At 50.3% G+C, this 21,660-nt stretch overlaps 1 protein-coding gene across 3 annotated transcripts in view; it reads right to left on the reverse strand.

The window, feature by feature from the left end:
• ST3GAL1 (ST3 beta-galactoside alpha-2,3-sialyltransferase 1) overlaps nucleotides 1-21,660 on the reverse strand; it is a 104,273-nt gene that overhangs the window by 10,151 nt on the left and 72,462 nt on the right. For all 3 annotated transcript variants that reach the window (XM_010588514.3, XM_003408191.4, XM_010588515.3), the window contains exons 3-6: nucleotides 9,770-10,668; nucleotides 3,518-3,714; nucleotides 2,271-2,450; nucleotides 513-558 (exon numbers count right to left, since the gene is read on the reverse strand). In XM_010588514.3, the coding sequence (XP_010586816.2) occupies nucleotides 513-558; nucleotides 2,271-2,450; nucleotides 3,518-3,714; nucleotides 9,770-10,075 (729 nt within the window). In that variant the 5' untranslated portion in view covers nucleotides 10,076-10,668. The remainder of the gene's footprint in view (nucleotides 1-512; nucleotides 559-2,270; nucleotides 2,451-3,517; nucleotides 3,715-9,769; nucleotides 10,669-21,660) is intronic.

Here is a 21,660-nt window from a genome sequence, read left to right on the forward strand (position 1 = left end):
TTCTGGCATTATATCAGACAATGTTCCACTGTTATTCATAAGTTTTTCACTGGCTAATTCTTTTCAGAAGTAGACCACCAGGCCCTTCTTCCTAGTCTGTCTTAGTCTAGAAGCTCAGCTGAAACCTGCCCACCATGGGTGGCCCTCCTGGTATTTGAATATGGATGGCATAGCTTCCAGCACCATAGCAATACAGAAGGCCCCACAGTACAACAAACTGACAGACACATGGGGGATATATATATATATGTGTGTGTGTGTGTGTGTGTGTGTATACATGTAAACTTGTTGCTGTTGAGTTGATTCTGACTTATAGAGACCCTATAGGAGAGAGTAGGACTGCCCCATAGGGTCTCCAAGGCTGTAATCTTTATGGAAGCAGATTGCCAGGTCTTTCTCTCACAGAGTGGCCGGTGGGTTTAAACAGCTGACTTTTTGGTTAGCAGTTGTGCACTTAACCACTGTGCCACCGGAGCTTACGACAGTAAAAAAAAGTTGAAGGATCAACTCACCTTCTCCTTTTTCACCTTGATCTTCATGGGGACAGGGACATAAGTGCTGCAAAAAAAGAAGAGCAGGTGGTTAATGTAGGGAGGAGGCCCAGAGGACTGCCTGCGCACACAGCTCTACAGCTCTTGGGGTAACTGCTGAAGGGGGGACCAGGGTGAGGCAGGGGAGAACCCTTCCCCAACTCTCATTCCCAGGGACACCACCACCCTGCCCAGTCAAGTCTCCTCTGGTCAGGCCATCATACCTCATTGTACACACCAGAGGGCAACCTTGGCTAATTTGAGGAGGTTCTGCTTGTCCACCTGCTTTACCCCCAACCCCTTCCCAGAAGGGCTAAAATGAGGGATTGGCTCCATGCCCTTCACACAGCCTGAAGGAGTGTAGTGGAGGGCTGTGTGTCTGTCCCGTTAGGGGACCAACGCTGTTGGGGGTGTTCACTGATGATGACCTCAGCTGTGCCTTTCTCAGCAGGGAGGCTGCATGTAACCTGCAGTTTAAAGGTATAAAAACCTGACCACCTGGCCTCACGGTGGATGGAACCTTGTGATGCAAGTCCCGTTCCAGATTGCCCATGGGATCAGGCCGTAGTGAGGGCCTGAGACTACACTTCGTTCAGCGCCCCCCTGCTCTATCTTGCTGCCCTCACCCCTTTCTCCTGTGACACAGCTCATTCAATCGCCTGCATGTGAATCTTTGCCGCAGGCTCTGCCTCCGGAAACCTGACCTAAACAAGGAGGCTTTTAGAAATCTGGAAACTGAAGCCACTTCTTTGCAGAAAGAACAAGACATGTTAGTTAGGCATTGGTCCCAGATGTCAGCACTGGCTTTGAGTAGAGGTCAACCTTGGGTGAACTGCTTGGCCAAGCCTTGTTTCCTCCTTGGGAGAATGGAGACAATGATAATGACTTGCAGGTCTACTGTGACGACTACATGAGATAACCGGTGTCAAGTGCCAAGTGTGAGGCCTGGAACAAAATTAACACTCAGAAAATGTGAGTCCCCCTCACTTTCAAGGAAGACTTGCAAACAATGACCATGCCATAGCTGATGACCTCTGTCATGGCAGTGGCGGAGGCAAAGGTGTCACACCCCTTTCCCTTGGTTCAGGTCCCCTGGGCAGTTTGAAAGGCAGGCCCTCATCCTCAAGGGTCTACTATCACTATGGTGCACTTTAGAGATAAGAGGGGTAACACTAACGTGTCCTAGATACTTTCCAGTGGGGCCCCCCCAGGATGTTTGGAGTACCTGGGTGGTATAAACAGTCAGTGTGCTTGGCTGCTAACCAAAGGGCTAGAGGTTCAACTCCACTCAGAAGCACCTCGGAAGAAAGACCTGGCAATCTACTTCTGAAAAAGCAGCCATTGAAAACCCTATGGAACACAGTTCTACTGTGACACACATGGGGTTGACATGAGTTGGAACAGATTGAAGGCAGCTGGCTTGGTAACTTTGGTTTTGGGGGAAGCAGATTCTGGAAGTCCACCTGGATATCATTAGGAGGAGGAAGGCTAAAGCTTGTAATATGTTAAAAGCGATGGAGTGCTAGGGGTTGGGATAGTCTGGGAAGACAGCCTGTAGGAGGTGGGGCTGTGTGTGCCTAGGAGGCCTGAGGAGGGGAGCCATTCCAGATGGGAGAAGTGCTTGAGCAAGGGCATGGTGGTGGGACTGGCATGTTGGGGAGACAGCGGCACCCATTGTGGTGTGGAGGGAGCAGGAAGAGGCATCGGTGGACACCATCCAGGCACCTCAAGGGCACTTACTGGGAGATGGTGCCCTTGGTGGTGGCACTGACCACCCACTGCAGGTCAGTAATCTTAAAGGGGACCAGGATCATGCTGACGTTCTCCCCCAGCTCCCTGAAGCTCTCAGGATACACAAGATGGTGGGTGGTCTTGCTCCCGACATCGGCCTCAAACCCCATTGTGGGGGCCTTGTTCATCCTGGGAGGAAAGGAGAGAAAGGCAAACATTGCATCATGGGGCACCCATTCTCAAAGTTTGCTTAGCTCCACTAGCCTGCGACTTCATGTGTGGAAACTCCCTTCTCTGGGACTCGTTTTCCTTATCTGTAAAATGGAGACAATTATGACACAGCTCAAAGCCTTTCTGGTTCTTCTTTTATGATCTCGAGAGAAACTTGAGAGGATTGTCACCATTAATTGATCACCTATGATGTGCAAGGCACTGTCATGGCCAAGCAACCTATTGCATTAAATCTAATGATCACCATACCCAGCAGATACTCATATCCTATTTCATGGCTAAGGACCCCTGAGCTCAGAAAGCTTGTCCAAGGCTGCAGAGCTCCCAAGTGGCAGCCTCAAATACAAGACCATTGGCTCCAAACCTGACTCTTCCTGCACCCTCCCTATGGGTATTCCCACTGGACACCAGGCACACGGAGCCCCCATGAGGCCCCGTGAGTGGTCTAGGACACAATGTCAGAGATCACAGGAACAAGAGACCATTCTAGAAGACACCTGGGGACCGCCAGCCCCATTTCTGCTTGTACATCTCACCATGGGGCTCCTGGGCCCTTGGATTTTATTAGGGATATGATGGGGATTACAAGAAACCCAGGACAGACGTGGGTATCTTCAAGGGATATCTATTCTACTTGATGATGTGGGAAAGTACATTTTACATTAAAATCAAATAGAGTTATATTATGGTCTGGATCGTAAAATGCGGATGAAATTTAAAAAGAAAACAAGAGTCTCCAAATAAATCTTATCCTCTCAACAGGCCTGACTACGCTAAGCTCCCAGCATCTGGAGCCATGCCTTTCTCTCTTGCCCTCAGAGAGGCACTTCAGTCCAGCTCCATTCTGCAATGCAGACATGGGGAAACTGAGGCCCTAAGTGGGCAGTGAAGGGCCTGGGATTCCTGGGAAGTCAAGGCCAACCAAGATTGGAATCTTGGCCTCCTGATCCAGAGCCAAGATGCCTTCTCTGGCTCCAAGGATCCTACTGGGTGCGGCACAGGGGCTGGGGGCCAAGCCCGCTCACCTCAGAACAAAGTCATGCTCATCTATCTGGGAACCATACTGTGACTGCTTCAGGTTGCCTGAGTTGCCTACGACAGCGCAGCGCCGGCAGCCCACCGACTCGTTCTCCAGCTTGGGGTCTACATCCCCAGGCACCACGCTAAACAGCTCCTTGATGGTATCGTTCAGGTTTTTGGGGTTCTTCTCCCGTTGAAGCTTCTGCGGGCAGAAAGTAGGGGGTGGGTTAACCTGTTGTGAGCTCTGGTCAGGGTGGGCTCTGTGCCCCCGCTGCCGGGCCCCGAGCTGTCCTCCAGCTACTCGTCCAACATACTGGACATGCCCATGTGGGTGCCCTTCTCACCACTGGGTGCCTGGAGACTAAGGGGCTCAGACACAGCCCAGGCTACTTGGGGAGATAAAAGGAAACGGAGCATGCATCACTCATTCATTCACTCACTCACTCACTCATCCACCCACCCACCCACCTATCCATTCATCTATTATGAAGAAGGTTACTACGGTACGTGCTAGGTACTGGTCCAGCCAGCTGAGACAGAGACTGGATGAGATGAGTGAGGTACTTTTGAGAAGCTTAGGTGGCCCAGCTCATCTCTGCTTCAGCAGGCTTGACCTGCCCCCTTCCCTCTACACCTAGCTTCACTGGCCCCTCACACTCATAAGCGCCAAGTGGAATTCATCACCTCTCCCCAGTCTGCTCCTCCTTTGGGGTGCCTCTCTCTGAATAGCCCCTCTACCACCTAAGTGCCACAAACACCTGGGAGTCAGCCTCAATAACCTCCCTGCCCCTCCTCACTAACCGCCCACTCCAGACACCACGTCCTGTGGACTCTAAGCTCTCATTGTAGCTTGGGCCAGGCTGGTGGAGAGCAGTGAATGAATCCTTCATGCCCATCTCCCCACCTCTGCTCCCTTCTGGCACCTCCCTGCCCCTCAGCCTCCCCAGCCCCGGGACTACTGGGCTCCAGCCAAACCAAAGGCTCGGCGTTTGCAGATGCACAAATTCCTTCCCCACCTTTTGCATGTCCTGTTTCTAGGCTTCCAAAGTCTGTCTAGCAAATTCTTTTCATTTTCTAAGACCTAGCTCGAGGTCAGTTGCCCCAGTACACCTCTCCTGACCCCTAGGCAGGGTTGAACACAGGTTTACCTCAAGGGTGACTATTATGGATTGACTTATACCCCACCAAAAAGATCATTTTGAATTCATAGGCTTCAGTATGGATTACACCTCAACATGAAGAAAACAAAAATCCTCACAACTGGACCAATGAGCAACACCGTGATAAACAGAGAAAAGATTGAAGTTGTCAAGGATTTCATTTTACTTGGATCCACTCTCAACAGCCATGGAAGCAGCAGTCAAGAAATCAAAAGACACATTGCATTGGGAAAATGTACTGCAAAGGACCTCTTTAAAGTGTTGAAAGCAAACATGTCACCTTGAAGACTAAGGTGTGCCTGACCCAAGCCATGGTGTTTTCAATTGCCTCATATGCATGTGAAACCTGGACAAAGAATAAGGAAGACCAAAGAAAAACTAACACCTTTGAATTGTGGTGCTGGCGAAGAATACTGAATACACTATGGGCTACCAACGGAATGAACAAATCTGTCTTGGAAGAAGTACAACCAGAATGCTTCTAAGCAAGGGTGGTGAGACTTCATCTCACATACTTTGGACATATTATCAGGACAGGTCAGTCCCTGGAGAAGGACATTATGCTTGGTAAAGTAGAGAGTTAGCAAAAGAGAGGAAGACGCTCAATGAGATGGATTGACACAGTGGCTGCAGCAATGGGCTCAAGCATGACAACAATTGTAAGTATGACGCAGGACCGGGCAATGTTTCATTTTCTTGTACATGGGGTCCCTATGAGTTGGAATCAACTCAAAGGCACCTAACAATAACAACAGCAACAGTCCCTACACCTGTGAATGTGATCTTGTTTGGATATAGGGTCTTTCTTCGAAGATGTGATCAGTTAAGTTCACATGAGGTGATACTGGAGTTGGGTGGGTCCTAATCCCATCTGACTGGCATCTTAGGAAAAAGGAAACAGACACAGAAAGACACGTAGGAAGGGAAGACACCATGTGAAGTCGCATCTACAAGCCAAGAAATGCAAAGAAATGCCCAGGGCTACCAGGAACGTTCAGGTCTTCCAGGAGCTGGAAGAGACAAGACAGTATCTTGCCCTCAGCAGGCAGAGAGAGCAAGGCCCTGCTGATACCCGAATTCAGGCTCCTGGCCCCCAAAACTGTGAAAATAAAAGTCTGTTCTTTAAAGCCACTCAGTTTGGTGTATTTTGCTATGGCAACCCCAGGACACTAAGGCAGTGACCAGCCATCCTGGTCTGCATAGGACTGAGGAGATTCCCAGGACATGGGACTGTCAGTGCTAAAACCAGGACCATCCTGGGCAAATTGGGACTAGATCGTCACCCCACTCATCGCCTTCTTGGATTGCCCGTGTCCGCCTCCTACCGCAGTCGTGCTCTGGCCACACTGTGCAGTGACCACCCGTTGATGGTCTTATCTGCCGTCCTCACTCATGGTGAAACCCAGGAAAGATGTCCTAAGAAGCATCACACTAGCTCCGTCAGCACACCACAGCGTTGTATCATTTCCAGCACAGATGAGGAAGGGGGCTCTGGGCAGGACAGGTTGAGTGGTGTGTCCCAAATCCAAACCACGCCTTAGCCTAGGCTTCTAGAAACCCACTTGAAACTTCCCCCACAACACTACCATTGCCTCCTTTAATCTTGATCTTCTAAAGCCCAATCCTGGGGGTGTGGGGAGGTGGGTCCAGCCCCAGGGACCGTGGTGTGGCTGGGACAGAACTGCCCAGGATGTTGGTGCCTAGAGGGTGTGCAGGAAGACACCTGGGGTGCTGAAGCCCACCTCAGAGGGAAGGAAACAGCATCTGGTATGGATGAAATTACGTCCCCCAAAGTGTATGTTGAAATCCTAGCCCCTGTGCCTATGAAGGAAACCCTGGTGGCATAGTGGTTAAGTGCTGCAGCTGCTAACCAAGAGGTCGGCAGTTCAAATCCATCAGGTGCTCCTTGGAAACTCTATGGGGCAGTTATATTCTGTCCTATAGGGTCACTATGAGTTGGAATTGACTCGACAGCAGTGGGTTTGACTTGGTTTGGTGCCTATGAATGTGATTCTGTTTGGAAATAGGGCTTTCTTTTGTTATGCTAATTAATTAGATCAGCCAGTATAGGGTGGGTCCTAAAACTAATCACTTCTGAGTTCTAAAAAGACCAGAATAAATGCAGAGACACACATACATGGGGGAGACAGGGGCCACATGGAGATCATCCACAAGCCAAGGAACCAAGTAATGCCCGTCACTACCGACGAGGAAGGAATTGACACGGCCGAGACTTTGCTTTGGCCTTTTAGCTTCTAAAATTGTGAAAAAACATATTTCTGTTCTCTAAAGCCCCCCACTTGTGGAATTCTGTTGCAGCTGCAGCAGGAGCCTGAGACAACACACCCAAAGAGGTGGCACAGCAGAAGACCAGACTGTTCCTGTAATCAAAGCCAGGGCAAAAACACTGCCCTCCCCGAAACAAAAACACAGCATGAGACCGTCAGACAGCGGTTACAGGGAGGCTGCTGGCAACAATGTCTGCCCAACACCTGCTTCTGGTCTGATGGGCCAGGGCAGTGCCCAAACCTGAGTGTGCACACAGATCTCCTTAGGGTCTTGCCAACGCAGATCCTGAGTCCGAAGGTCCAGGGGTTGGGGAGAGAGGGGCGGCATTTCCCACAGCCCCCCAGGCGATGCAGCTACTGGCGGGGACCACACTCAGAACCACAGGGGTCAAGGCACAGCCAGCTCCCCTGCAGGAACGTCACTGGGGGCCCTCTAACAAGGAAGGACCCCCGTGTACCCCAGCATTGCAAAGATACGCTCAGGGCCCCCACAGTGTCATCATCTCTCTTGACCACGGAGCTCTTGGAAGAAGCATGACATGTGCTTATTGAATCAAGGACCAACATGGCATTCTTTAATTTGTCTTTCAGTGGTACCTCTGTAGGGCCTCCTCTGTGCCACAGAGGCCCACGGGTTGAAGACTCAAGGTCAGAGTGAGCGAGTACAGCATGCATCTTACAGGCTCCCCTGGTACTTTCTCTGACCGACTATCATTGGCCAACTTTTCTTTAACAACTCACTTTAAAAAGAAAAGTAAATATGTTTATTTTAAAAGGAAGCCTGGCATCCCCACCACAATTGGGAAGCAAGGATTGCTTGGCAGAAGTAAAAAAGTAATTGTACAAGGCAATGAAAACAAAATGACCTTATCCGATTTCCGCTCCAGCCCGTCGCTTGCCCAGGCAAGCTCCCTTCTCTTTGTTAGAAAGAAGATTGGCAAGTGCTAGAAAAGGCGTGGAATGAAACAGGCCCAAATTAAAGTCTGTGCTGGAAAGATGGAGCAGGAATGAAGGCAGGAATTACTTTCTCGCTCCATGATGCGATGTTCTTTAATGCCTGCCCTTGTACCAGAATCTGGGATCTGTTCCAATCCTCCAGTGGGAAACTGAGGCCCAGCGCAGCAGAGGGGATCACCCAGGTCATATCGTGAGTATGTGTACGGAAAGCTAGCTATACCCCGGCCTGGCTTCAGAGGGTATTCTTTAACTACAGTGGGCTTTGCCTATCCCCTTGACCAGCTGGGTGACCTGGGTAAAGCCAAGGTGGGGGGGACTTGCCCTCGTTGGCTGTAGTGGGGGCAAGAGTAATACTGTAAAGCCTGGCCCAGGGCCTCCCGGCCAAGTTGGCACTCAGTGTCAGGATAGGGGGTGTTATTGTGAAGTTGTGGGCCGAATATGGATGCTAGGGGTCAGCAAGGCCCTCTGAGAAACAGCAAGAACCAGGGCAGGGGCCCACAGTCCACTCTCCCTCCAGAATGTGCCCCTGGGTTCTATCCACGTGGCTTCTGGAATTTGGAGCAAACAGCGTGGGAGGATTCACCCTTCTGGGGAAGAGAGGACTCTTGTCCTGGATGGCTCGGGTCAGAGACTGAGGAGAAGGTCACAGGGGGCAGCAGCAATGGAGGGACAGTGGGTACAGCAAGGACAGTGGCCTGCTGTTCCCCTCTCCAGGGGACCAGGCTGTGGTGATGTAGGCTCCTGGCTTGCAGGGTACATGTGGCAATTTGTAGATTGTACTGAGATAGTAATACCTTGTCATTGCTCCTGTATTCCTACTTGTGCCCAAGCTTTCGAATCCTTTGTCTCCTCAGCCAGCAGGAGTGATGCTGCTTGCATGACTGAGGGGGTTATGAAGCTTAGAAGCAGGCCAGAGCTCAGGACCTCATAATTCTCACCTAGACTCCTTCCAACCCACCTGGTTGGCCATTGAGCCCGGCATCGAGTTGATTCCACCTTCCCAAAAGCTTGGGAAAAACGGACAGAGGCTCCTGTGGGCCTGCCTCACCTAAGGCTCACAACTCTCATTGTCACTTCCTTAGGGTTCTTCCCTCTCAGCCTATCTTGTTTGTTTCTTATCTGTCTCTCCCTGCCAGAATATAATTCCAGGAGATTAAGAATCTTGCCTCTTTTTTTGTATCTTGATACTTGCAGTGGGTTAAATAGTGGCCTTCAAAAAGACATGTCCATGTCTTAGCCCCTAGAACCTGCAAATCTGACCTCACTTGGGAAAAGGGTCTTTGCAGGAGCAATTAAGTGAATGACTTCAAGATGAGACTATCCTGGAATTAGGGAGGGGCCGAATCCAATGACAGGTGTTCTTACAGGAGAAAGGAGAAGAGTAATTGAGACACAGAAAAGAAGATGAGGAGAAGACAGAGGCAGAGATTGGAGTGAGGCACCTACAAGCCAAGGAACGCCAAGGAACGCCAAGGATCGCCAGCTGTCAGCAGAAGCTAGGAGAGAGGCACGGAACGGATTCTCCCCTAGGGCCTCCACAAGGAACCAACATCGAAAACACCTTGACTTCAGACTTCTGGCCTCCAGAACTGGGAGAGAATACACATCTGTTGTTTTAAGCTGCCAAGTTTTTGGTAACTTGTTTCAGTAGCCATGAGAAACTAATACAGTACCCCCAGCTCCAACGTGCACATACAGTATATGCTCTATAAATACGTGTTGAATGAATGAATAAGTATACTCTGAATCATGCCAAATGCCTGGCAGGGTCCCAAGTGCATGCTGGGGCTTGCGCACTTGGCTGCTGGAAGCCCCACATGCCTCCCAAGGTCACCCTCACCCCAACTCTCACCAGCCACCAGCTGTAGGTCTCCTCCTCCATGAGCGAGTTATGCAGCGTCAGCAGTGGTTGCATGGTCTCGTTGAACCTCTCGTCGAACCAGTGCGAGACTCTGAGCTCGTTGACACAGTGGCTGCAGGTGCAGGACCTAGGAGGGAGCTTCATGAGCTTCCGGAAGTTTTCTGAAATCCCGATGACCATCTGCTTGGGGAACCAGATGGTGGTCACCACGGTGGGGGTGTAGTTCAGGAAGAAGGAAGTGAGGAAGACGAGGAGAATGAGGAAGGTGAGCAACTTCATTTTCCTCATGGTCACCATCTTTTGCTTTCCTGATGGGCACCTCCCAGTGGCGGGTTGGAGGAAACACTCTTAATGGCAGAGGAATTTGGATGAAAGGTCCCAGAGCCAGAGGCTCGATCAGAAGGGAAGGCTGGGATTCCCACGGAAGCTTCAGGCCTGCTTTTGCCGACTTCACTGCTGCTGGGAGACAGCTACCCCTGAGTGCTGGACCTCACCGTGGGCATCACAAAAGCTAAGCAGACCACTCAGGGTGTGTTGGCTCTTCTTGCATGTAACTTGTCTTTCCAGGAAATAAAGTAGCCTGCTGCCTTCAGCAATCCCGACAGAGCTGATAAAGTCTCTTGCTGAAGTTTAATCAAATGTAACAACAGTGATTTCCTTTCTCATCTAAAGAGATTGAGGGGTAGTTAATCTTTTTCTAATCTTCGTGATGGTCCAGGGCCCCTCAGGGATGAGGACCTCGAAGGAAGTGTGTTTGGTGCAGGATGACAGGAAGCTGTCTTTGCCACCCTCCTCCAGAAAGTACGGTTTGCTGTTATCCTTAATTACAGCCTGGTCTCTTCCATGTTGCTGTCAGTGACGTGAGGAAGGCACTGAGAGTTGTCTGTCATCTGCAAGGAAAAGAAGGATGAGAACAGTGAAATTCTATGACCTTACTGTAAAAAAAAAAAGCAAAGACGTCCCCTTGAAGGCTAAGGTGTGCCTGACCCAAACCATGGTATTTTCAATTGCATCATATGCATGTGAAAGCCGGACAGTGAATAAGGAAGACTGAAGAATTGACGCCTTTGAATTATGGTGCCGGTAAAGGATATTGAATATACCATGGACTGCCAGAAGAACGAACAAATCTGTCTTGGAGGAAGTACAGCCAGAATGCTCCTTAGAAGCAAGGATGGTGAGACTTCATCTCACGTACTTTCGATACGTCATCAGAAGGGAAGTCCCTGGAGAAGGACACCATGCTGGGTAGAGTAGAGGATCCGCAAAAAAGAGCAAGAGTCTCAGTGAGATGGATCAACACAGTGGCTGCCACCACGGGCTCAGGCGTAGCAGTGATCATGAAGATGGCGCAGGACCGGGCCGTGTTTCATTCTGTCGTACATAGGGCCGCTATGGGTCAGAACTGACTGGACGGTGCCTAACACCAATATCGTAAAAAACCATTCCTCTCCCCACCTCCACAAGGTGCATTTGGCTGCATTATCTTTCCTTTTGTTGCCACGCAGTCTTGGTGGTTGGCTATGGAAGACTTGAAGGTGCCTGGGTGGCATAAATGTTTTCCACTTGACTGCTAATCTGAAGGTTGGAGGTCCTAACCCACCCAGCAATGCTGCGGAAGAAAGGCCTGGTGATCTGCCCTGTTAAGAGTCAAACCCATTGCTGTGGAGTCAATTCCAAACCCACAGGGTTTCTAAGGCTCTAATCTTTATGGAAGCAGACTACCACATCTTTCTCCTGTGGAGTGGTTGGTGAGTTCAAACTACTGACCTTTCGGTTAGCTGTCCAGCCCTTAACCACTGCTCCATCAGGGCTCCTCTTGTTATGATTACAGCCAAGAAAACCCTGTGGAGCAGTTCTACTCTGTAACAGAAGGGTTTGCCATGAATCAGAACCGACTTGATGGCAATAAGTTGTTTTGCTTTTGTTTTTTGGTATGGATAATTTCTTTAACCTCTTTGAGCCTCGGTGTGTGCTTGTGTAAAATGGGGGGTAAAGCCTCTATGGCAAGGTTGTTAAGGGACACAGAAGGTGTTCCGTTCTTTCCTGCCACCAGAGTCTGGTAGGTTTAAGTGTTCATTGAGAGTTTGTGAAACGAATCAAGGCCGCACGGAGCAAATCACAGGATGAGTGTGAAAAGTGCGTGCCTTCCTTTCTCTCTCCCTTCACTCTCTCCTGGATTCTGAGTTCAGGCAACAACGACAACCGTAACGACAACAACAGCAATGGCATGCCTAGGAAGTAACCCAGGTTCTGTCTTCAAACTCCCCACCCTGGAATTCAAGCTCTGCCAATTAGTTTCTGTTCCATAGCACGGACTTTAGGTGATCCCGGTTCAAATTCTAGTTTACTGGCTGTGTGGCCTTGGACAAGCTGTTCCACTTTCCCGGCCCCTGGTTATGATGATAAAATAAAATGGTATGTGCTGTGTGTCTGGTATCTCTTAGGCAATTTCTAAATTTCAATTCATTTTTCAATATGTGAACAGATGAATTTTCTTGGATGATCTCCTAAGTACCAGACATGATAGTACATATATACAGACATACCTAGCCCTCAGAGAATCCTAAAATACCACAAGCTAGGTATAGATATTAGTTTCTGTCCTGTGCTTGAAAGAAACCGAGAGTCAAAGACATAAAAGTACTTGCCCAAGATCACAGAGAAAGGAGGAAGCAGGATCTGAATTCAAATCCATGCCCCTCTGAGTCCATGCACCATCCCCCCTCCCTGAGAACCTAAAAGGTTTGGGGGACCAGAAACTGGGACTCTAGTCTGGAGGTGACACCTTGTCTTGTTAACTGGTCTTCTGATTGTCACAGTTGGAGGGACATAAAGAAAGGAGAGAATAGTCAGTCAAGTAATGCCCATACCATGATTCCCCAGACTTTACTGACCTTCTGGGACTCCTGTAGGAAGTAATTGCTGTCAATCTCTGCACTCAAGCCTGGTCTCTTTGGTCTTTTCTTGGAATGCCTCCCCCACCCCTACTCGCCTGATCAATTCTTCCCCATCCTCAGCATGTAGACTGTCAGCAAGCAGGAGATTATTTCAAGGAAAGTGAGGGCTGAAGGCAGATTGATTACCTTTGTGTAGAAAGAGGGACAGCTCAAAACCAGATTACATCAATGCTGACGTTCTGGAAATAACCAAGGCTCAAGAAGAGTTTGGTTCAATTCCCTACCTCTTCCTCATCTCTAAGTCCTTTGCCTACAGGTTAAGGTCCAGGCTCCTCAGCTCAGATGTCAAGGTCATTTTGATCTGCTCTTGCCTACTGCTCCATTTTTCACTTCTCATGACGAGGTGGCTTGGATTTGGGACCCAGTGGCTGGTGCCCTGGTGTACACACTTGTCCCTTCTACCACTCCCCCATCAAGTAGCAGCTCTGTCATTTGAGTTAGATGAACCTCCACCTCTTCAAGGGCAGACTCTGAGTGAACTATGCCAGGCAGGGAGTTCCCACCCTTCTTACCCCAGTATTTGGTCCAGGGATGGGGGTGTGCTCTAATTGATCCCGTCAGTAAAATCTTGAATTTTGGTAAGGAGGAATGAAAATTTCTTTTGCTATGAGTGGTTTGTTGTTTAGATGAGGTAGCCAGGGAGGTGGTAGTCACTTTGCTTGCTGATATGGAAGAAGTCAGAGTTGAACAAAGCCCAGATGAATGGTGCTAACACCCTGATCTAGCCATGCCTGCAGTCCACCCAACACCTTGACTTTTCAATTACACGAGAGGATAAATTCCCTTTATTGTGTAAGACAGATTACTAACAACTTGAAACTATGTGATTGACCACAGTCACATTTTCTCCTGCCTCTGGGATTCTGCCCAAACTGTCCCCACTCTCCAGAAAATCCACCCCACCCTGCTTGGTCAGCTGGCTCTTACTCATTCTTTAAGGCTCAGCTGGCACCGACTCCTGAGGGAAGCCCTGCCCACTCCCAGGAAGGGTTAGAGGTGCTCCTGGCTCTGACAGTGCCCGGACATGGCTCTGTCTGCATGGCTTACTCAGCTGTCCTCCGCCCTGGACTGGGAGCTGCATGAGGTTAGAAACTCAGTCTCATTTTTCATGTGGCCTTGCCTCCAACACAGACTCAAGGATGCCTGTGCCATGCAGGAACGCAGAGATGAGCGAAGGGACATGCAGGTTGAGCATTCCGAGCAGATGTCCCGGCAGGAAATCACAGACTAAGCATCAAAAGATTTTGGGTCTAACCCAGGCTCTACCCCCATTTGCAACCTTGAACAAGTCACGTAACCTCTCTGAACCACTCCCTCAATCAGAAAATGGGCCGGAAACACAGATTCTGCTCACTCCTCAGGGTTGTCAACCAGCCAAGGTCTGCCCATTCACCCAATTCACTCGCTACACATTTGCTAATCCCCACACTGTGCCGGGCACTGTGCCGGTAATACCTCAGGACGGGGTCTAAGGTGGGAACGTCCTGGGCATCCACAAGCCCCAGTGCCTTGGGGAGCAAAGAAGCTGGAGAGGCTGGATCAGAGTGGTGTGGAGGAGAACAGATGCAGCTGAGATAAGAGGAGGCGAGGGGGCTGGGATGAGGTGGGTGGGGGTGCAGAGTCTGTAGGGCCATGGAAGCCAATGTCTACACTGGGCTTTCTTCTGTGTGACATGGGGAGCCTCTACAGGGCTGAAGCAGAGTTGTGACATGGTCTCATTTACATTTGTTTTCTTTCTAATGAGTAGGACCCAAGATGATCTTACTGAGCCTGTACAGCCAATGTCAAGTGCAGGGGCAAGTTCACTTCAATGGATGGCTGTTGAAGTGCACTGATCAAGTAAGATTCCGGAAGAGGTTAGGTTCCCTCCCAAGTCCTGGCTCTGTGTGAAAGATGACAATGTTCTAAGTTCAGACTGGAGTGATGGTTCACATAGTTATTGTGCTCGGCTGCTAACCGAAATGTTGGAGGTTTGAGTCCACCCCAGGGTGCCTCAGAAGAAAGGCCTGGGGACCTATTTCCAAAAAATCAGCCAATGTAAACCCTGTGGAGTACAGTTCTACTCTGACACACATGGGGTCACCATGAGTTGGATTCAGCTCAACGGTAACTGGTGTTGGCTTTTAATCTGAAGCTAGGGGTGGGGTGAGGTTGGGGCAGTGGGCAGGGCTAAGCTGCGGCAGCAGTGGGACTAGGGTACTCCCCCCCACATCTGGTACATCTCAGCAGCTGTATTTCAGAGGCCAGGGTGATCATTGGGCCCCACCTGCCAGCAGAGGCTTCTAGGCTGGCCTCAGTTAGTGCTTTGCAAGCCCTGAAAACAAACCTGCCCTGGAGGAACAAAAACATCCCTCCCCGCTTCTCTAGCCCAGGGGAGGTGGGGAGGGGAGAAGAAATGGTAACTTCTCTGAGCTCTGTTAAGTGTGAGGCCACCTGCAATGGTGGGGAAGTGCCAGGCCTGGATCCCTGAATGGAACCTCAGCCAGGACCCAAGGGCCAAAGATCTCAGCAAGCCAACTGTGAGGTGAGGTCCCTATACCTCCTAGGATGGAGAGGAAGGAGAGGTGGGGACTGAAGACAGCCCCGTGCTCTCTTCTCAGAATGGCAGTGACCTCAGGCCCCATACCCGAGGACTGCAAGAGGCAACAGGACTCACATGTGCAAGGGCCTGACGGGGTGGCAGGCACAGTGGAGGATGCTGACAAGCACGGTTTCTGGCCCAGAGCGCGTGTACTCCTTTGTCAGTTCTGCTCCCTCCCTACCTTGTGAAAAGTCCAACAGAACCCCTGGCCTGCCCTCCTGAGAGGACTATTTAAAAGACCCAAGCTTATTTAACCTGTACACTGAGCAAATAATCCATAAAGCTGGACTATATGAAGAGCTCGCCACCAGGATTGGAGGAAGACTGTGATACGCAGATGACAAAGCCTTGTTTGCTGAAACTGAAGTGGACTTGAATCACTTACTGATGAAGATCAAAGACTACAGCCTTCAATATGGATTATACTTCAACATAAAGAAAACACAAATCCTCACAACTGGACCAATAAGCCATAGCATGATAAACAGAGAAAAGATTGACGTTGCCAGGGATTTCATTTTACTTGGATCCACAATCAATGCCCATGGAAGCTGCAGTCAAGAAATCAAACACCATATGGCATTGGGCAAACATGCTGCAAAAAAACCTCTTTAAAGTGTTAAAAATCAAAGCTATCACTTTAAGGACTAAGGTGCACCTGACCCAAGCCATGGTGTTTTCAATCACCTCATATGCATGAGAAAGTTGAACAATGCATAAGGAAGACCCAGGAAGAACTGATACCTTTGAACTGTGGTGTTGGCAAAGAATATTGAACATACCATGGACTGCCAGAAGAAGGAACAAATCTGTCTTGGAAGAAGTACACCCAGAATGCTCCTTAGAAGCAAGGATGGCGAGACTTCATCTCACGTACTTTGGACGTGTGTTATCAGGAGGGACCAGTCCCTGGAGAAGGACATCATGCTTCCTAAAGTAGAGGGTCAGTGAAAAAGAGGAAGACCCTCAACGAGATGGAATGACACAGTGGCTGCAACAATGGGCTGAAGCGTAATGACAATGAAGATGGCGCAGAACCGGGCAGTGCTTCCGTCTGTTGTGCATAGGGTCGCTATGAGTCAGAACGGACTCGACGGCACCTAACAACAATGAAATCAACTTCCAACAATACAAGCCATTATAGAATATGAATCATTACATACACCACGCTTCCGACGGGCTGCATTAGTTTCCTGGGGCGCTGGGCAGCTAGCCCTTCATGGTGTGAGGACTTAATAGGGTTTCCGTGGAACACCCAGCTCAGGGCCTGGCCCCAGGCCCATGGTAAGCCTCGTGTCCCTTGTTTGGTTTCCTCCCTCATCCTCAGCTCACTCCAGTTCAGCTCCACCCACCCCGAGGTGGCAGATGTACTCAGTGGCCAAGTCCAGGTCTGGGCCTGCTTGGTGAATCTCTCTCCCCCTGGTCAGGGAGGTCTCCAGTTCCCTCCAGAATACACTATCTGAGAGAAGCCTGGTCTTGACTTGAGAGGGTGCCAGGCCCCCCTGGTGAGGTCAACAGGTATCGAGTCTTCCTGTCACTGCCAGCACTGAGGGTGGCTGTTTCCCCCTTTGATACAGTAAACACCAGGCCCCAAGTTAGCCCAGCTAAACAACAGTGCTGCTGGGGACTTCTTTCCACCCTGTCCTCCCAGAAGACAGGGGGATAGCCCCTAATTTGGGGCAGCATCTATGGTCCAGCCACCTGACATGCAGCCACCTCAGGAGCTTAGGCCAGTCCATGTCTCTGGGCCTTGATTTTTCATCTGCAAAATGGGAAAAACGATCCTAGCCCCTTCTCACCCCAGACTCAGTTGAGCTAATGAACGAATGGCGCCCTGACAATCACTCTCCAAAGAAATACTACCTATGTTTCTTTATAACAATGCTATTTATAACACTGAATTTTAATATGCATCGGAAGCCATACTAAGGAATTACAGGTACATACAGTGTCTAGGACAATTCTTGACCCTCATACAGGACATTTAAAAGTAGTATTAAGAGCCCTGGAGGTGCAACAGTTAAGCATTCAGCTGCTAACCAAAGGTTGGCAGTTCAAACCCGCCAGCCACTCTGAGAGAAAGACCTGGCAATCCGCTCCTATAAAGATAACAGCTTAAAAAACCCTATGGGGCAGCTCTACTCTGTCGCATGGGGTCATTATGAGTTGGAAATCAACTTGACCCAACAACAACAGTATTAGTATTAATATTAGGAAAAATTCACTCTGCCCTGGTGTCACCACTCATCATTCCCTTGAGAAGTGTGTGTGTGTGTGTGTGTGTGTGTGTGTGTGTGTGTTGTTGAGTTGAATACCTGCTATGTGCAGATGCTTCCCACCCGAAATCTCATTTCATCAACAACCCTCTGGTTTGGACATTGCTATCCCCTGTTACAGACGGTTTTTCCTCTCTTTCTTTCATTCCGCAATTACTTACTGGGCACCTGCTACATAACAGTCACTCTGTTAAGTGCTGGGCAATACAGTGAGTGGTTAAGGGAAGTAAAATGACCTCAGCCTGGCCCTCCTGAAATGTAAACTTTCACAGGATGTGGGAAAGGAAGCTGAGATAATTAACGAATCACACAAAAAACAATGAACAGTCGCCATTGCTCTGGAGCAGAGAGGCAGGGGGTGGGGCTGGCAGCTGGCCCTAGGAGGTGGTGATGGCCCAAGGCAGCAAGGGCAGGAGGAGCCCCCCAGGCTAGGGAGCTGCAGGTGAATGGGCTCTTGGGGAGAGCAGGCTGGTCCGTGGGACTGAAAGAAAGAAGGTCAAGTGGAGCGGAACGCAGGGTGGAGTGGAGGGTGCTGGGGCAGGCAGAGTCTGGCTGCCCCATAAGGGTTCAGACTACATCCTGGGAAGTTTTGGCAGTGGGGTTTGCTGAAGTCAAGGCTCACCAAAGTCACAGGGGGGGAGGAGGCAAAGTCAGGCCTGACAGAATGGCTCCTCCCACAGTGCCACCCCATGGCCCGGGCTGCTGAGTGGCTGTGGTGTTGCTATGGTGTCGCTGCTGCAGTCCTGGCCTTCCAGGGGCTCAGGCAGTAAGCAGGGCCTCTTCATTTTCCCCTCAATGTTCTCTCCACCTGCTCTGTGCCCAGGAGGCTGACCTTAGGGACTGTGTCAGTGGCCTCTGTTCTGGCTTCCTGTTGGGTTTGGCCAATGAGAACCTTGGCAGAAGAGTGGAGCAAAAAAGGGGACTGAGGTTAGGTAGTTATTGCCCCCGCTCCTTTCCTGTGGGGCAGCCAGGGGCTGGACCCTCTTGCCCTGTAATGAGGTGTCTCCATACATTGGCTCTGGCTCAGGGTCCTATAACATCTCCCTCCCCTTGCCCCTTTAGTCCTAGGGTTGGAAACAGCACCTCCTGTGGCCTCCCTACAGCACAACATCCATGTTAAAAAAAAAAAGTTGTCAATTGCAACTCATGGTGATGCCATATTACAGAGTAGAACTGCTCTGTAGGGTTTTCTTGGCTGTAATTTTTATGGAAGCAGATTGCCAGGACTTTTTTCCACAGTTCCACTGGGTTTGAACTGCCAATCTTTAGATTAGCAACCCAGTGCAAACTGTTTGCACCACTGAGGGACCATGCCTTTGTAAACCACGCTTTTATTCCCCTGTTCTTTGTTGCTACTGTGAGGGCACCATTGCGTCCTGCCAGGGTGCTGAGGGGCACAGGCACTTCACTGTTCCCTTGTGGAATAGCTTCAAACAAACAAACAAACAAACAAATCCTGTGACGTTTCCATCCACCAAACCTAACAAGGCTATGAACTTGTGGTCTATGCACCTAGCATCCCTGCAGGTGTGCCCCACAGGTGGCCGGCCTCCGTCCACTTGCAGATCTGAGCTGCTCTGGAAACAGCCCCCTCTTGCACCACCCACAGAATCAAGCTGCTGTCACGGGGCTCTGGCAGCCTCAAAGGACTCCCTCAAATTGCTAGTTGGACCAGCTGGATCCTGGGCACTGGCTCCCCTCCTGGCCTCAGTGGCTGCTCCTCCTGGAATCCTCCCAACCTCTGCTCCAGGTCATCAGCAGCCTTGTCCGCTGAGGCCCATACCATTGTTATGCCCTGTGACAGGGACAGAACCAGGGACTTGCTGTGGGCACACTCCAGTCTCAGCCGCACCACAATCCAGCTCCCAGCAGGAGGCGCTGTAGGGAGACCTACCCCCAAAGGGGTTCCTTGAAAACAGCCACCTCCCAACACTGCCTCCCTCACACACACCAGAGGCACCATGGGGTGAGGCTCCTTTAGCTATGCCTACTCCAGTTGGTGAGATGCCCTGATGTTGCACTAGTTAAGCACTTGGCTGCTGAGCAAAAGGTTGGTGGTTCGAACCCACCCAGCGGCCCTGCTGGAGAAAGACCTGGCAATCTGCTTCCATAAAGATTACAGTGAAGAAAACCCTGTAGGGCAGTTCTACTCCGTCACATGGGGTCACTATGAGTCACAGTCGACTCGATGACACGCAACAACAACATTGCTCCAGTCGGTGACGGTAGCTTCACTGCACCCCGATCCTGGGCCCTTCTCTGCATCAGATTTGCCTGCCCTTTCCGACTAGTTTGCCCTTTGACTTCTGCTGAGCTCATGTATGGCGCCATCAGAGAGAATTTATTGTTTTTCCTCTGGACAAAGGTCGCTAGGCTATCTCTAACCAGATCTGGTGGTTGCTGGCTGCCTCCTCCTTCCTTCCTCCCTATCTCAGCATTTATTGGGTAGCTCAGCAGTCTCCATCTTATCTCTGCAGGTTTTGCTCAATGCAGAGTCAGAATCTAATGTATTGTTTATGCCAGGTACCAGCTAAGGCACTTAGTGGCTCTTTGGGGCAGGTGCCATCAGCTCTGCTTTGTAGAAATAGAACCTGGGGCTTTAAGAGACTAAGCTTTCCCAGGCTATATAGCCTCTTAGGGACCAGCCAGGTGCAAACCAGGCTGCCGCAGGTCCTACCTATGAGCAAGGTGGTATCATCAACCCTATTTTACATACAAGAGTGTGGAGGCCCTGGAGTTAAGTAACTTCAAGATCACCCAGCTAGGAAGGGCGAGGGCTGCATCTGGGTAGCAAGGGCACCTGTAATACTTCCCTGAACACACCTGGTAAAGACATGTCTACCTCCACCTCTAGAGTTAGGCCACGGCCTGGGCCATATTCCGCCCCCAGCTCCAGAGTCTAGGATATCACAATCTGTACGCATAAGTCACCGCCGCAGAGGGGGCAGCATTGGTACTGATGAGAGAGGAGAGAGGTGGGTAAGCCAAGTGGAGCAACAGCTCACAGACAAGCACATGGTGTTGATGGTGGTGAGGGGCCTTGACCCAGTATGGAAAACAGGGTGCCCTTCAGAGAAGCTGTGGTGGTGGGCAGGGGCCAGATTATGGACGTCTTAGGAACACAGACTGGGGTGAAGGCAGTGGGAAGCCACAGCTGGTTGGTGAGCAGCAGGCTGTAGTGACCAGAATCAGCATCTGGCAGATGGACTCCAGGGAGGTGGGCGAGATGGCCCCCGGGAGTCTGAGGAGCAACCTTGTGTCCATTTTGGTGACTTGGCAAGACTGTCTCCTTAGGGGCCTCAGGTTCCTCACTGTGCCCTGTACTGACTTTACTGTCTGCTCATTTCCCCACCCCTGAGTCAAGCCAGCAGAGCTGAGAGTACCTGTGTTGACGCTTTCGAATCTTTCTCTTCATACACTAGTACATCTTGTTGTTCCTTTGCTGGGGTTGTTGTTGTTTGCTGTCCAGTCAATTCCGATTCATAGGTACCCTATAGGACAGAGTGGAACTGCCCCACAGGGTTCCCAAGGCTGTAATCTTTACAGAAGCAGATTGCCACATCTTCCTCTCATAGAGCAGCTGGTGAGTTCAAATCGCTGACCTTTCTGTTAGCAGCTGAGTGCTTAACCATTGTGCCACCAGGGCCCCTTCCCTCTGCTGGGAAGTTGGAGGGAAAAAATAAAGATTCCTTGAAGCACAAACAGAGGCTGAGAATTGGCAGTTCTGGAGAAGTGCCTCAGAGAACCACGACGAACAGGATTAGGGTCACGTGAGAAGGAGCTGGATATATTTTCATATTTCGAGCTACACAAAAGGAATTTAAATCCACAAAGCTTCTTACCCTTGCGGATCAAGGGGTGCTAAATTTGGAGCCCGCAGACAGCCAAGCAACATTAGAAGTGAGTGATGTGGCCAGGAGTTTAAGGAGTAGCACCAGAGGCACAGCTGGGCTCACATCTGCCCCAGAAGAAAAGGGATTTCACCGATTTGGGTGGTTGCTGTAATTGAGACAAGGGAAGGACTACTGGAATGATTAAACCCCCACCTCGACTCTGCCTCAAGGG

This window comes from Loxodonta africana, chromosome 14 (genome assembly GCF_030014295.1).
Source record: "Loxodonta africana isolate mLoxAfr1 chromosome 14, mLoxAfr1.hap2, whole genome shotgun sequence".
Taxonomy (NCBI): Eukaryota; Metazoa; Chordata; class Mammalia; order Proboscidea; family Elephantidae; genus Loxodonta; species Loxodonta africana.